This window comes from Meriones unguiculatus, chromosome 10, assembly GCF_030254825.1.
Source record: "Meriones unguiculatus strain TT.TT164.6M chromosome 10, Bangor_MerUng_6.1, whole genome shotgun sequence".
Lineage (NCBI taxonomy): Eukaryota > Metazoa > Chordata > Mammalia > Rodentia > Muridae > Meriones > Meriones unguiculatus.
This window is the reverse complement of record NC_083358.1, coordinates 73,065,608-73,078,723: the sequence shown is the minus strand read 5'-3', so window position 1 is coordinate 73,078,723 and position 13,116 is coordinate 73,065,608. Positions and strand designations below refer to the sequence as shown.

The following is a 13,116-nucleotide window of genomic DNA, read 5'->3' as shown; positions in this document are numbered from 1 at the left end:
ACTAGGCTGTCTTGCAATCTCCTCTGCCAACACCATTAATCCAAACCTCTATATGGGCTCCTTAGTAAGGGGATTAGGAGCTGTCTCTGACATGGCCTCTGTTGTATGCTTTTCAATCGCTTCCTTATGGCAGGGCTGCCTTTCCTGGACACCGTGGAAGAGGAAGTACACAGTCCTGAGTCAACTGGATGTGCTAGGGAGGGTTTGTGTGTGTGTGTGTGTATGTGTGTGTGTGTGCAACTCCCCTTTTCTGAGAGGCAGGGGAGGGAGTAATTGGGAAATGAAGGAAGGACAGAAGGAGAAGAGGAGGCAGAAGAAAGAAACAAAGAAGGAAGGAATGAAGAAAGGAAGGAAGGATTTGTTTGGGCTTATGGTTCCAGAGGGATAGGAGTCCATCACCAGCACAGTGGGGATTAGAGTCCATGATGGTTGGGAAGCATGGCAGCAAGTGGCAGGCACAGCAAATGGAACAGCAAACTGAAAGTGAATGTCTTTAATAATCATGGGAATGTGGCAGGGAGATGAAACCAGAAGCAGCTCAGGTCTTTTACCTCTCAAACCCTACTCCTCAGGGACATACTCCTCCAGCAAGCCACACCTCCTATTCCTCCCCACACAGAGCCACTAACCCTATTGAAGACCCTATTAGGTCTTCAATGCCCTATTGGGGGCAGCATTGGAACTACCACAGAGACTAACACAGAGACCCACAATGGATCAAGGCGCAGAGAATGAGATTGTGGAATGCTCAGCACGGAATGGGACATCTACAGCATGCTCTTCCTCTGAAGGCTCAAGAATTGTTACAGAAAAGGTGGCATGAAGAATGTAAGAGGTGCAGACACAGCAGGGCATCTGTACAGAGGAACTCATAGCAACCGTGAGAGCATGCGTAAGCCCTATCCTAGTTCAAACCAGACTACATCTGAGAATGGAGAGGGGAGGAAGATATGAAGCCCCACCCCTAGCCAAGGCGGTATTGCAGTCGATAGCTATCGGAGAGGAAGAGTCAGTATTCTTTATAAATGTTGTTCTGGCAACCATGCTACAGTGGAAAGCCACACACCCATGAATATACATGCAGGACAAGCTGGACTTTGTGGGTGGAAAAAGAAGACACACTATTGGATGGAAAAGGAGAATGGATCTGGGAGGATCTGGGAAAGGAGGTGAATATGATCAACACATATTATATGAAATTCTCAAAGAACTAATAAAACTAAAAATTGAAAAGAAAAATCTTGAAAAAAGGAAGTACTTACTCTTGCATATATATATTCCTGTAAAAGAAGGGGAGAAAGAAAATCAATAAAAATTCACATGTATGGGACATATGTAACATGATAAATGCTTTCAAATTTTACTGTATCAAACCAAGTAGTGAGTTTGATGAAGGCCCCATTGAATCTAGTGTCTCTGCTTAGTAAAATGTTCTAAAATGATGCTTTAGTATATCTTCCATTCTTGCTTGATACCATATGTAAAATTCAAACCAGTGACTCTGTTAATAAATTTAATAATTTAAAATTGTATTTAAGTTTGTTTGTGTTTACATTTTGAAAAATTCATCATACGACGCAATCATGAGGGGAACCAAGATTATAAAATTACAAATTAACACTTAAGCTGACTTGTAGAATAATGTTATCAAGTGTTCTATACTCTATGTAGTTTAGAAAGATGATTGTTTTTAGAAGGGTGTCACCATTTATTCTCAGCTGGCCTTGAACTTCCCACATAGACAAAGTTGACTGCAAACTGTCAGCCTCACACCTCTGCCTCCCTAGTGCTGGAATCACAGGTGTGCCCCCTATGGTTGGCTCATGCATGGTGTTATTAACTCAATAAGAGTTCTCAGAGATAGCCTTCACGAAGGCCTTGCTACCTTTGGTGGCTACCCCTTTTCTTCTGTAAAAGAAACCTGTCCTTCCATGGAAAAGCACATGGTCTGTGTCTCCTTTCACTGTCTCTCTGCCCTGTTTCCTAGTCTGCATTTCTCCCTACGTGCTTTGGCGGACACAGATATTCATGCTCTTAGTAAAGGCAGGCAGGCATACACCAGCCTCTAGGATTTTGAACCTGCTATTTCCTTCTGTGCAGACTGCTCTCTATTTAAATCTCTAAGCACCTTAGCCTTTTATCCTTTTCAGGCCTTTGCTCAGATGTCAATTCCTTGAGAAGCCTTCCTTGAACCTTTGCAAAGTTTACCGTGCTTCACACCATCCGGGTGTGCCTAGTCTCTGCTTTTCTCTCTCTCCATGATAGCTGTTAATGTCTCATACGATATACCACACGTCTTCAGTTTATTCTCTGTATCTCCAACTTGGGCAGGGGTTTATGCATGATTTATTTCTATGGCAACAAATTAAAAAGTGACAAATCTGTGTTAGTGTGGCTCAAAGTATGTGTCAAACTAGTCCTGAAGAACAAAACACAAGAGATGAAAGTTTTCCCCTAAATGTGGCATGTAACTATTACAAAATAACATGATAACTTCTGCTTAGCATATGACCCCCATGGCCTCCCTGTTCCTTTAAATCTTTTGGCATTCAGTGACTATTTCTAATATTAAAGCCATTGCTACGTTACAGACTGTTTGTCTGTGGCAGTGTCTTCCTAAGTGTGCTGGAACTTGCTCTGGAAAGAAGGTTGTCTTGAACTCACAGAGATTCTTCAGCCTCTAGCTCCAAGAGCTGGAATTAAAACCGTGTGCCCCCATGCCTAGCTTTTTTGTATTTGGTGATTAAGATAGAAATCTAATGATAAATACTTTTGCTGAATTGGATTTAATATGTTTTAAAAGTCCCAGTTCTTCATACATGTGGAAGGCAGTTACATGTGTATGAAACAACTGCTTCCTCAGTCCCCAGATGTGTATGGAGTCCTAGACATCTTGGGACAACTAGGTTCTGCTGATTCCCAAACCACCAAGTGGTAATCAAAGACAAAATTGCCCTGCTTTTAAAATTAACACCTGTTATAATTTTAGAAAGTTATAAATAATTGATATTTAAAGAAATCTGTAGTGAAAGAAATTGCCTCTCTTCCATCCATTTCCTTTATGTTCACATTCTTCCACTAATTTCTATCTTCCTCTAAGGAAGAATTGCATTTGTTCTAGGATTTGGTTTTTTGTTTGTTTGTTGTTTTGTAGATCATATATCATAAAATTAGTAAAATATAAAAACGATAAAAACTACAATTTTTCATTGAAGCAAGCAATTGAACAAATAGTACTTAGGAATTATATATACTGAAATGGAAAGAAATAATTTTGTTTTTCAGTCCTGGAGGAAACAGGGAACTCTTCTTTCTCTTTCTGTTTCATTTACTTCAACAAAACAACCTAAAATTATAATAAAACTGAGCATGTGTTTAATGTAACATATTATTCTCTACAAGGGACCCTGGGGTTTTCCTGATATCAGGAGCCATGCCAGGGAAGAGCACTGCACTATAACTTCACCTGAATTTCTTACAGCTAAAGAAGAAACATCCTTTCTTATAACAGATTTTGAAGCTTTCCAGAAGGTAATTCCAGCCACAGACAATCTAGGAAGAAGTTAGGCAGTGTCCGTTTAGCTTTTTTATGGCCTAAAATTATTACCTCCTTCTCCTGCTGGGCTCATTATAATTTGACTCATGAATTAAAGGTTTTATGTGGCTATTACTCAAAGATTATAGTCTGTTTTCAAATGATGTCATACTGCAGGATGCTAAAAAAAATTTCCAAAAGTGGTTTTGATTTTTACCTGGGACCCTCTGTTTAGAATAAAAACACAATGTGGTAGATAAATAAGAATGCAGCCCTTCAAACTTTGGACAGAACGCAGGGAGTCTTATGGAAGAAGAGGGATAGAAAAGGACCCAGAGGGGACAGGAGCCACACAAAGAGACCAACAAAGCCAAAAGAAGCACCGTCCAGGGGGGAACTGCAGAGACTGGTGGATCAACCAAAAACCATGTATACAGAGGACCTAGACCCCTGTCCAGATGTAGCCCATAGACAGCGCAGTCTCCATGTGGTTCCCTAGTAAGAGAAGAGACAGTCTCTGTCATGAACTAGGTTGCCTGATCCTTGATAACTTCTCCCTGGTTGGGCAACCTAGCCAGCCCACAGAGGAAGAGGATGCAGGCAGTCCTGGTGAGACCTGAGAGGCTTGGGTCAGACAGAAGGGAAGGAGGACTTCCCCTATCAGTGGACTAGGGAAGAGGGATAGGAGAGGAGGATGAAGGGAGGGTGGAACCGGGAGGAGATGTGGGAGGGGGCTATCACTGGATACAGAGTAAATAATTGAAAAAAAAAGAATGCAGCCTTTTAGTCTATGCGCTGCTTCAGCTTTTTCCTGCTTCTACCAGTGGGAAAGCCACAAGAGTAACGTGACCAGAATGTCTAGATGCTTTTTTTTTTTTTCTGCAGAGGATGGGACCTTCCCTAGCATCTTGTTAGATAAATACAGATTAATTTATAACACTAAGACATGAGGCTGGAAATATGACTCCCGCCACCAAAAAATAAAAATAAAAAAATCCCTTTGTTCATATTTAATTACAACATAAACACACCTATTGGGGCCACTGACATGTAAGTGTGGCTTCAGTAATATTTCTAACTAGAAAAACTGAAAAAGGAGGCAACAGATAGGCTGTTCTAATTATACCTACATAAATAGCTCTCATTTTTCACTTCTTCACCTCGATCAGAAATCATAAGTAACTTCAAAGAGGTAAAGTAATGAGGTTCTCAGTAAACAACTTCTACACTCTTGGAGAATGTATTAATATAACATTGCAGGCAGTCCTAGGGGTCATTTGTGCTACCTAGCTAAAGACTTCTTGCTGAATAAAAAGAGCGTGCAGATGTCCATTTTCTAAGTGGTAGGCTCAGGTGCACGCTGACTTCCCGGATACTTTCAATTTTGAAAACTGATTTATTTTATGTGTGTGAGTGCCTTGCCTAGTGTATGTATGGGTACCTCATGCATGTGGATGCCAGATGCCCAAGAGAGGTCAGAAGAGGGCATCAGATTCCCTGAAACTAGAGTACAGATGGTTGTGAGCCACTATGTGGATGCTGGGAAGCACATCTATAAGATATGCTTCCTCTATAAGAGCAGCCAATGTTCTTAATCATGGAACCATCTTTCCTCACCCTTTCGAAAAAGTTCCTCACTGTTAATACACATTCCTGCTGTATCTGGCACTGCGGAACTCACCAACAAATACTGCTGCAACACGTCAAAGCTAATTTTATGGATATAAATATAGGTTTCTCTTTTGAATGAAAAAATGGTCTTCAACGGTAACCACGGTTCATTCCTAAGCTTGACTCTCAGAACAAGGCAGTGTCTCTGCCATCCTGTTGGAGGTGAGTCTGGAATTGCCTCTACTGAGATGCTTTGTGGTGTATTAAGCAAATAAACTTTGCATTGCTGGGTAAGCTTTCCAGCCAGTTTTATCTCTGACTGGAGTTTATTTTCCCGGGGGGCAAGAACCATGCTTAGATATTAAAAAATATTTTCAACATTATCTAGTACTCAATACATATTTATAAGGCCCTCAATAAACATATTTAAATTTTGGGTTAAAAATGTAACCTAAGTCTCTTTAAAAATCTGCTTTAGCTTCTGAGGCATGAAGCCACCTCTCACGTGGCTATTTTGCTTCAAACCAACTCATGCCAGTATCCCTTACACTGTTGAAAATAGAGGCTGTGGCTAATGTTCATTAGCAATGGCAGCTGCTCCTTTATTTAGCCCGTAGAGAAAGGCAGGGCGACAGTAATAGCTTTGACTGATTACTTGGCAAGGGAAACCGAGCCCTGAGGGTGTTCACGACTCTCTTTGGCCTATAAACCTGTTTGAAAACCTGTTTCTCAGAATTTAAGGCTTTATCTCGGCTGAGGTCAGTATGAGAACGGTGTCAATATTGCTGCGGCACGCAGCCTGCAGGCAGGCTCGCACAGCTCACCATTAACTTCACTTTCATGGAGAGGCAACTGCGGGGGAAATAGCTCTAACTTCAACTATTTTGTTTTGATTTTTCTCTCCCTTAAGAAACAGCTCTGCCAATATTGTTTCGTTTGGATTTTGTGCATTCTACACCTTAACACCTTCTGGCGGGTGAAATTATTTCTAACCCTTAAAGTAGTTCTGAATGCATAAAACTGGACATATCCGTGGAGCAGTAATCTTGAACCTTAAACAAACACACAAGTTACTACGACTGAAAGTAAATTTGAGATTCCAAAATTACCTCTATCTTTAGCTGCTTAAAAAAAATGGTAGTGAGCTGTGCTGCACAGGGAATTCTGCAGCAGTCTCTGCTCTTCTCTTAGAATCAAAAGCGTATGGCAGGGCACACGGAGGCTTACCCTCACCTGAGAGCTCCCGAGAGACAGGCAGGAGGACCACGGGCCTGAGCTGACCAGCCTCCTGCGCAGGTCCCTTGGGCCCTGGGGTTAGATCGAATGTGATCGAAGGAGCCAGTTCGTCATGTGTTATGTGATTTTTTTTTTCCTGCTTTTTCTAGAACCTGAAGGAAAGTGACTTCAAGATACACATTGATTGGATCAGATGTATATCTCATTTCAGGCGAGAAGGCCCTTTGCAGGCAGGACAACATTATCTCATGCGAGGATAAGACTATCATGCAGAGAACTTGTGCCCGATTACGAATTTATCTAGGCAAATACAGTTTCCTACTTTAATTTTTCTCTTCAACATTGACCTACACCGAAATCATCACAATTAGCTGGAGCTGCTCATTGCACGCATAGGAGTTATCTGAGCATGTCAATCTCCTTAGTAAAAGTAAGGTTTTACTTTATTTAATTAATTTATATTTTGGCACTTCGAGGTATACACATCACAGCACAAGCCTTCAATAAATGTTCAAGTTTTTTCCCCTCCCTCAACGTATGGAAAAACGTTAAAGACCTGCAATTTTTGGCCAGTAGAGGGCAATAAAGTTGAAATTTTATTGTAGGTTTTCTTTCTTTCTTCCTTCCTTCTTTCTTTCTTTCTTTCTTTCTTTCTTTCTTTCTTTCTTTCTTTCTTTCTTTCTTTCTTTCTTTCTTCCTTCCTTCCTTCCTTCCTTCCTTCCTTCCTTCCTTCCTTCCTTCCTTCCTTCCTTCCTTCCTTCCTTCTTTCTTTCTTTTATTCTTTCTATCACCATGGGAACCAAATCAAACTCACTTTCACTTCTAAAGTCTTCCACAGTGTAGCCTCACTTAATCTCCCCACTGTGCCTCAACATTGCTACAATGTTACAAACTTTCATATCAAAGTAGGGTTCCCCCTCCTTCCACACAGTAGGACTCCCCCCACCCAAGGTGTACTAGAGTTTCACACTGGTGCACTTCTCCTGCACACCTCAGCTCCTCCTTTCCGCTGGTTAATCCCTGACTGGATGCAGCCCTGTACACAGCGCACTGCCCATTTGACAGCATGCAGTCCCTAAGAGTGACAGCACACAGCCCCTGAAGGGCGGAAGCTCACAGCAAACCTGACAAGATGAGCAAAACTCTCTCACTCTCGTGCGCTGGAAAGCAATACATGTCATATGATGCCAGTTTCATCTAAAATGTCAGAGCAAACATAGGCTCATACTCTCCTAATTACAAAAGATGATATTTGTGATTATTAATTGATTGGGGAATAAAAAGAGTTTTAAAAACTCTCATTCAGACTTATAGGTGCAGATTTTTATAGTGAATAGATATTTATTTTAGGAAAAAAATAAGGTAGATCATAGAGTATCATTTCCACCTCCTCACATATTACGGTTGAGGAAGGCAGGGTGTCCACTTGCCCTGAAGCTAACTTCAGTGGGGCCTTAATTGTCCTCACAATCTCCTCAGAGTGAACTGGGGCAACAAGGAGGGCCACTCAGGAGTTCCACTATTGTAACCAACTTACTAACCACAAGCCCTTGAGAATGCATGAATAGCAGCCCACCTTTCATATCTTATTTATTTTATTATTACTGTTTGACAATATCTCGTGTTTCCCCCATCTCCATAGGCCTTGAATCTTTGTCTCCCATGTTATTTTTAGCCATCCTCTCGAGAAGGAACAAAAATTGATCTGGGCTTGTAGCACATCGACTTTTCACAAAGCAGCCTTCTGAGCCAGCCCTGTAAAATGTTGGCTGTATGTGACCTTTCATCTCTGTCCATTTCAAACGGCTCCTGCTAAGCAACCAGAGTGGATGGAAATCACTGTCTGAAAAGGCCTTACTTTAAGGACTGGATACAGTGGCTCAAATGTTGCTTCAGCTCTTCTTCCTTTTCATGGGACTCCAGCACACTGTGCGCTTCATCGTGGTGATAGCAATAGATTTTATAAGTATCTTCCAGTGGTCCTTTAATCTGCAAGAATACCTCTCCTGAGCAATGCAAAACAAAGACAAAATGACGGCATCAGACCAAAGTTATATTTCACGCGCTGCTGCTCAGTGCTAACTATTGTGACAAGTTAAGTGTGTCCCACCTGATGCCCAGATTGTCTGGAAAGAGTACTAGATGCTGAGTGGATAGTTCCCTCTTTTCTTTCTTCCTCCCTCTTTTCTCCTCCTTCTCTCTGTGCCTCTACCCATCCCCTTTCTTCTTTTCTTCCTTTTATGAAGTAAATGTTGAAGAGTTTGCTGTGCAGAACCACAGTTAAGAGCAGGCTGGGTTAGAGTGGTCTGCTGACGTTTAAATCAAGCTGTGCTGCCAAAGGGCTTTGAGACTTGAGAAAATGATTTTAATTCTCTGACCATTTCCTCATCTATAAATTACCAGCTATAAGAGATTCAGTTTCATAGAGATAATTATAATTATAATTAAGAGAGGTAGTATGCAAAACTCAGGGAAGAGTACATACATAATAAATGCTCAAAATGGAAAAAGAAGTTTTTGTTGACTTATCAAAACCATAGAAAATGAAGCCAGATACAAGGTATGTGGTTTTATTGATATTTAGTCTACTAACAACATTTCCTAAGTATTTCTGGAAGGTGAACAGTAGAATTTAGTTAAAAAAAAAAAAGAATAGGGGAGAAGGTGGAGAAATGGCTCAACAGTTAAGAGTGCTTACTGCTCTCCCAGGGAATCCAAATTTGGTTACCAACACCCACAGCAATTAGCGAACAACTACCTCTAACTCCAGGTCAGGGGATCTCGCACCCTCTTCTAGCCTTTGTGGCCACTTGTCCACATGTGACATAAACACAAAAATAACTTGTAAAGCTAATTAAAACATATAGAGCATTTCTCCGTACATAATAACAAGAAAGGGGGTTCATTATTCCTTGTAAAGTTTGATTGTATAATATTGTGAAGAGTCTCTTCATGAAACAGCTTGGACCAATTGTGTCCAGACATTCAGCCCAGACATCTTTGATATTGTGGTAAAATCAGAAATGTAAGTAGTGGGCCTCGTAGATGCCTGATGATAGTCTGATTTAATCACTCACTCCAGCACTTAAAACCAAGCATAAGCATTCGATGTTCAGGGCAATGCACAGGAAGCATGGGACAGGACCTGTTCTCAAGAGCATTTCAAAAAGCATCGGTGATAATTTGGAAGCAGAACTGTCTGCAAGGGCTGCATTGGTGATATAGACCCGCTCTATGCAGGATAGGAGGAACTCAGTCTTCCAACAGAAACAGGATGGTCTTGAGCATTTTAAACATGTCTCATACATAGAACTGCTTCTTCCTCTACATGCATGAAGAGATAAGAGGCTGTTTATCCGTAAGAATCCGGAATGAATAAATCAGAATTGCAAGCAGATAAATGGCTTTTCTCAAGTCCTGCCAGGAGGGGACAAAGCCAGGCTTACGGACCACATAGTGTTCTTGAATTTCAGTCCTCACACACTGGAGCTCTGCTGTGAACCCTGGCTGAGGTGTGAAGACTGCTAAAGTCAGGTTCAGAAACCAGGGCTTGTGTGGTGACTTCAGGAGTAATTCCATTGTTTTAATTTTTTGCATCTATGAACCTTTGAATTGTTTGGGATACTTCTAAAGTATCCCACTCATTTATAGCTGTATCCAACAAATAAAAGACTTTTGTTTACTCCTCCTTATATGGATTTCTTTATCTACTTATAGCTAGATGAGAGAGAGAGAGAGAGAGAGAGAGAGAGACTTGCAATTCACCTGGAATTAAGCCAGTGAATTGCACATCTTTACAGCTGAAGGGATGAGGGATTCTTTCTGTTTCTGGGATTTAATGGGTTGATCTTTCTCCTAACATAAGTCCTGAAGATCTGCCCTTTAAAACAGCAGTACACACGGAAAGAAACAGTTAACATTAGAAAATAAGACAGGAAAGCAAGTGAGTTAAAGGTTGGTTATGAAGAGAGACTCCAAGTAGCACAACTGGGTAGAAATGAGATGACTGGGACAGACCTAAGCCTTAGAAGTGATGCCAGCGGCAGGCTTGGAGAGACGCCCCCTGTATCAGAGCCTACCCATCCCCACATAAGATGATGTTACAAGTATGTATATTCACGACGAGTGGAGATAAAAAAGGAGGAACAAAGGACAGCCTGACAAAATACATGTGATCAAATCAGAAGATTAAGACACAAAGATCATGTTCACTTTTCATGTGAGTAAACCATCACCTGCAGAGCCCCTTGTTCTTTCACAGAAGAGTCCCAGAATTTCTAAGTCTCCTCTTAATAGCAAAAAGCCTTAAAAAGAAATTCTCTGAGCAAAATTCTGTTGGGACTCTAATAGTAATTATTGAAGTTAAAATATATTTAAGTACTCTAATTGAAAGTCATTTATTCACCCAGGGGCCAGCTATAACACTGGTGGGAAGAATATTTGATTTCCCTTCCAGCCCATTCTGCTTCATAATAGTGCTGATGAAGCGAGGTGTCTTTCGGCCAGAAGTGATTCTGTTTCCACGGTAACGTAAGTCTTGGCTGCATTTCTTCAGTGGTGAAGGACAACTGCTCAGTCTAATGTATGTGTTCTGGGAGGGTGATTAGGAGTGGAGAACGGACTGAACCAAGACCAGGGAAGGTAATTTCACTCTGGCTGCGAGACACAAAGGCACCAGAATCTTATAAAACAAAATTACCATCTTCTTTTTAAAAATTCTACAACTGACGTTTGTTTCTCTCTCTCTCTCTCTCTCTCTCTCTCTCTCTCTCTCTCTCTCTCTCTCTCTTTCTTTCTTCCCTGACATTCCCCCAAAAGCAACTATTCTTCAATCAAATCAAAACAAACGAATGAACAAAAAAACAACTGTGTTTTAAATGCCTTTAAAAGAACTTCTCAAACAGTCTCTGTCCGGCACATCATTTGTTCCTCACTGATGTAAATGTACCTGGGTTCTGCTTTTATGTTCTTGCTGATTCACCTCTTCTCTTCTTTTATTAGCCCATGCCTCCCCATAAGACAGGGCCACAGTGTGTGGTGTGGAATCTATATCATTCTAAATTTACTCCGTCAGTATGTGAACTTCCAGTAAAACCATGATATTCAAAGAAGCTACTTATCCTAGGCTTTGTATTTTAAAAAGTAGCTCAGAAAGGAATGAATGTGCTTATTCTTTTGAGCTCACCTTCCTTTTTTTTTTTTTTGCACCAAGCACTGTAGTTTGGATTGACTGCTTTTCACCAAGCACTTTAGTTTGTATTGGGGACACGAAGAACCAACTTTTCGTTCAAACGGCTTATATGAGCCAGCAAGGGCGAGAGAGAAGTTTGCACTCACCGTGCCATGTGAAAGTACAATGCTAGAGTTGGGCAGCACAAAGGGGACATAGTCAGGCTCTAGGGAGCTGTAAGTGAATACACAAGCTTAAAGATTGGGGTACAGACAGACTCTCTGCACGGCCTCGAAGGGAAAAGATTCAGATTTGGGGTTGTGGTGCTGTCATCTCCTCCTCTCATCTAGCTGCATTCCACTTTTTTTTTCTAAAGCAATAGAAGGTTTGGTTGCTCCAGATACTTTTGGTATAAGAACATGTGCTTATTTCTCTGCGATGCAAAAAACCTGAAGGCGAAGCAAAACCGCCTTGAGCCACCAACTTGAGTACATAGGCACCCAGGCTTTTCTATCACAGAGAAATAAGCATGTCTTCTTGTGCCACACAGGTTTTTTTTTTCTTTCTCTCTTTCTTCCAGATGAGCTGAACTCTAGCTAATATGCTACATTTCTTTTCTTCTTCTGAAGGAAATATTTTAGGAGAAATACTTACTCATAAGATTTTGTTCATGAAATGTATGAAATGTGACACTGTTACTTATGAAAAGTTTAAAGTAGAAAGTGAATTGTATATAAGCAAAAAAATTACAAGTTCAATTCTAAAAACCAGCTGATGACATTTTAAAAGAATTTTAGTTAAAAATTAAAAGTCTGAGCCAGGCATGGTGGTGCACACTTGTAATCCCAGCACTCAGGGAAGCAGAGGCAGATAGATCTCTGTGAGTTCGAGGCCAGCCTCATCTACAAAGAGAGTCCAGGATAGCCAAGGGCACACACACACACACACACACACACACACACACACACACACAGAACCTGTCTTTAAAAACCAAAACCAAAACCAAACAAAAAATTAGAGTCCTGGCCCCACCCCTAGAAGAAGAGCTTTAAGCAGTTAATTGGCTGATGAGTGAGAGAGAAAAAGTCTTCTACAAAGACAAGCCCCTGATAGGTTTGGACTATAGTTTAAAAATTGAATTGCAATAGCTGTTATGAAGTAAATGTCTCAATACATTTTTGGTAAAAGTATCTTTACATATATGTAAAAAGTGTTTTTTTTTGTTTTTCTTTTTTATCATTTTTAAAAATTTAATATAATTTTTTATAATTTATTCCCTTTACATCCCAATGGTAGGACCCTCCTTCATCTCCTCCTGATCTCGTTCTCTCTCTCTCTTAACTCCTCTTCCCCTCTGCTATTTCTCACAAAGGAGGAGCCCTCCTCCCCTACCATCTGATCCAAGCCTGTCAAGTCTCATTAGGACTGCTTGCATCCTCTTCCTTTGTGGCCTGACAATACTCACTCCACCCCCAACCAGAGGGAAGTGATCAAAGAATAGGCAACAGAGTCAATGCTAGAGAAAGTCTGTGCTCCCCTTACTAGGAAACCTACATGGAGACTG

General features: G+C 40.9%; 1 protein-coding gene across 1 annotated transcript in view; it reads right to left on the bottom strand.

Moving 5' to 3' along the window:
• Positions 1–13,116, bottom strand: part of Arhgef38 (Rho guanine nucleotide exchange factor 38) — a 125,757-nt gene that overhangs the window by 38,527 nt on the left and 74,114 nt on the right. The window contains exons 4-5 of the mRNA XM_021650042.2: positions 8,241–8,388; positions 1,263–1,280 (exon numbers count right to left, since the gene is read on the bottom strand). Of these exons, the coding sequence (XP_021505717.1) occupies positions 1,263–1,280; positions 8,241–8,388 (166 nt within the window). The remainder of the gene's footprint in view (positions 1–1,262; positions 1,281–8,240; positions 8,389–13,116) is intronic.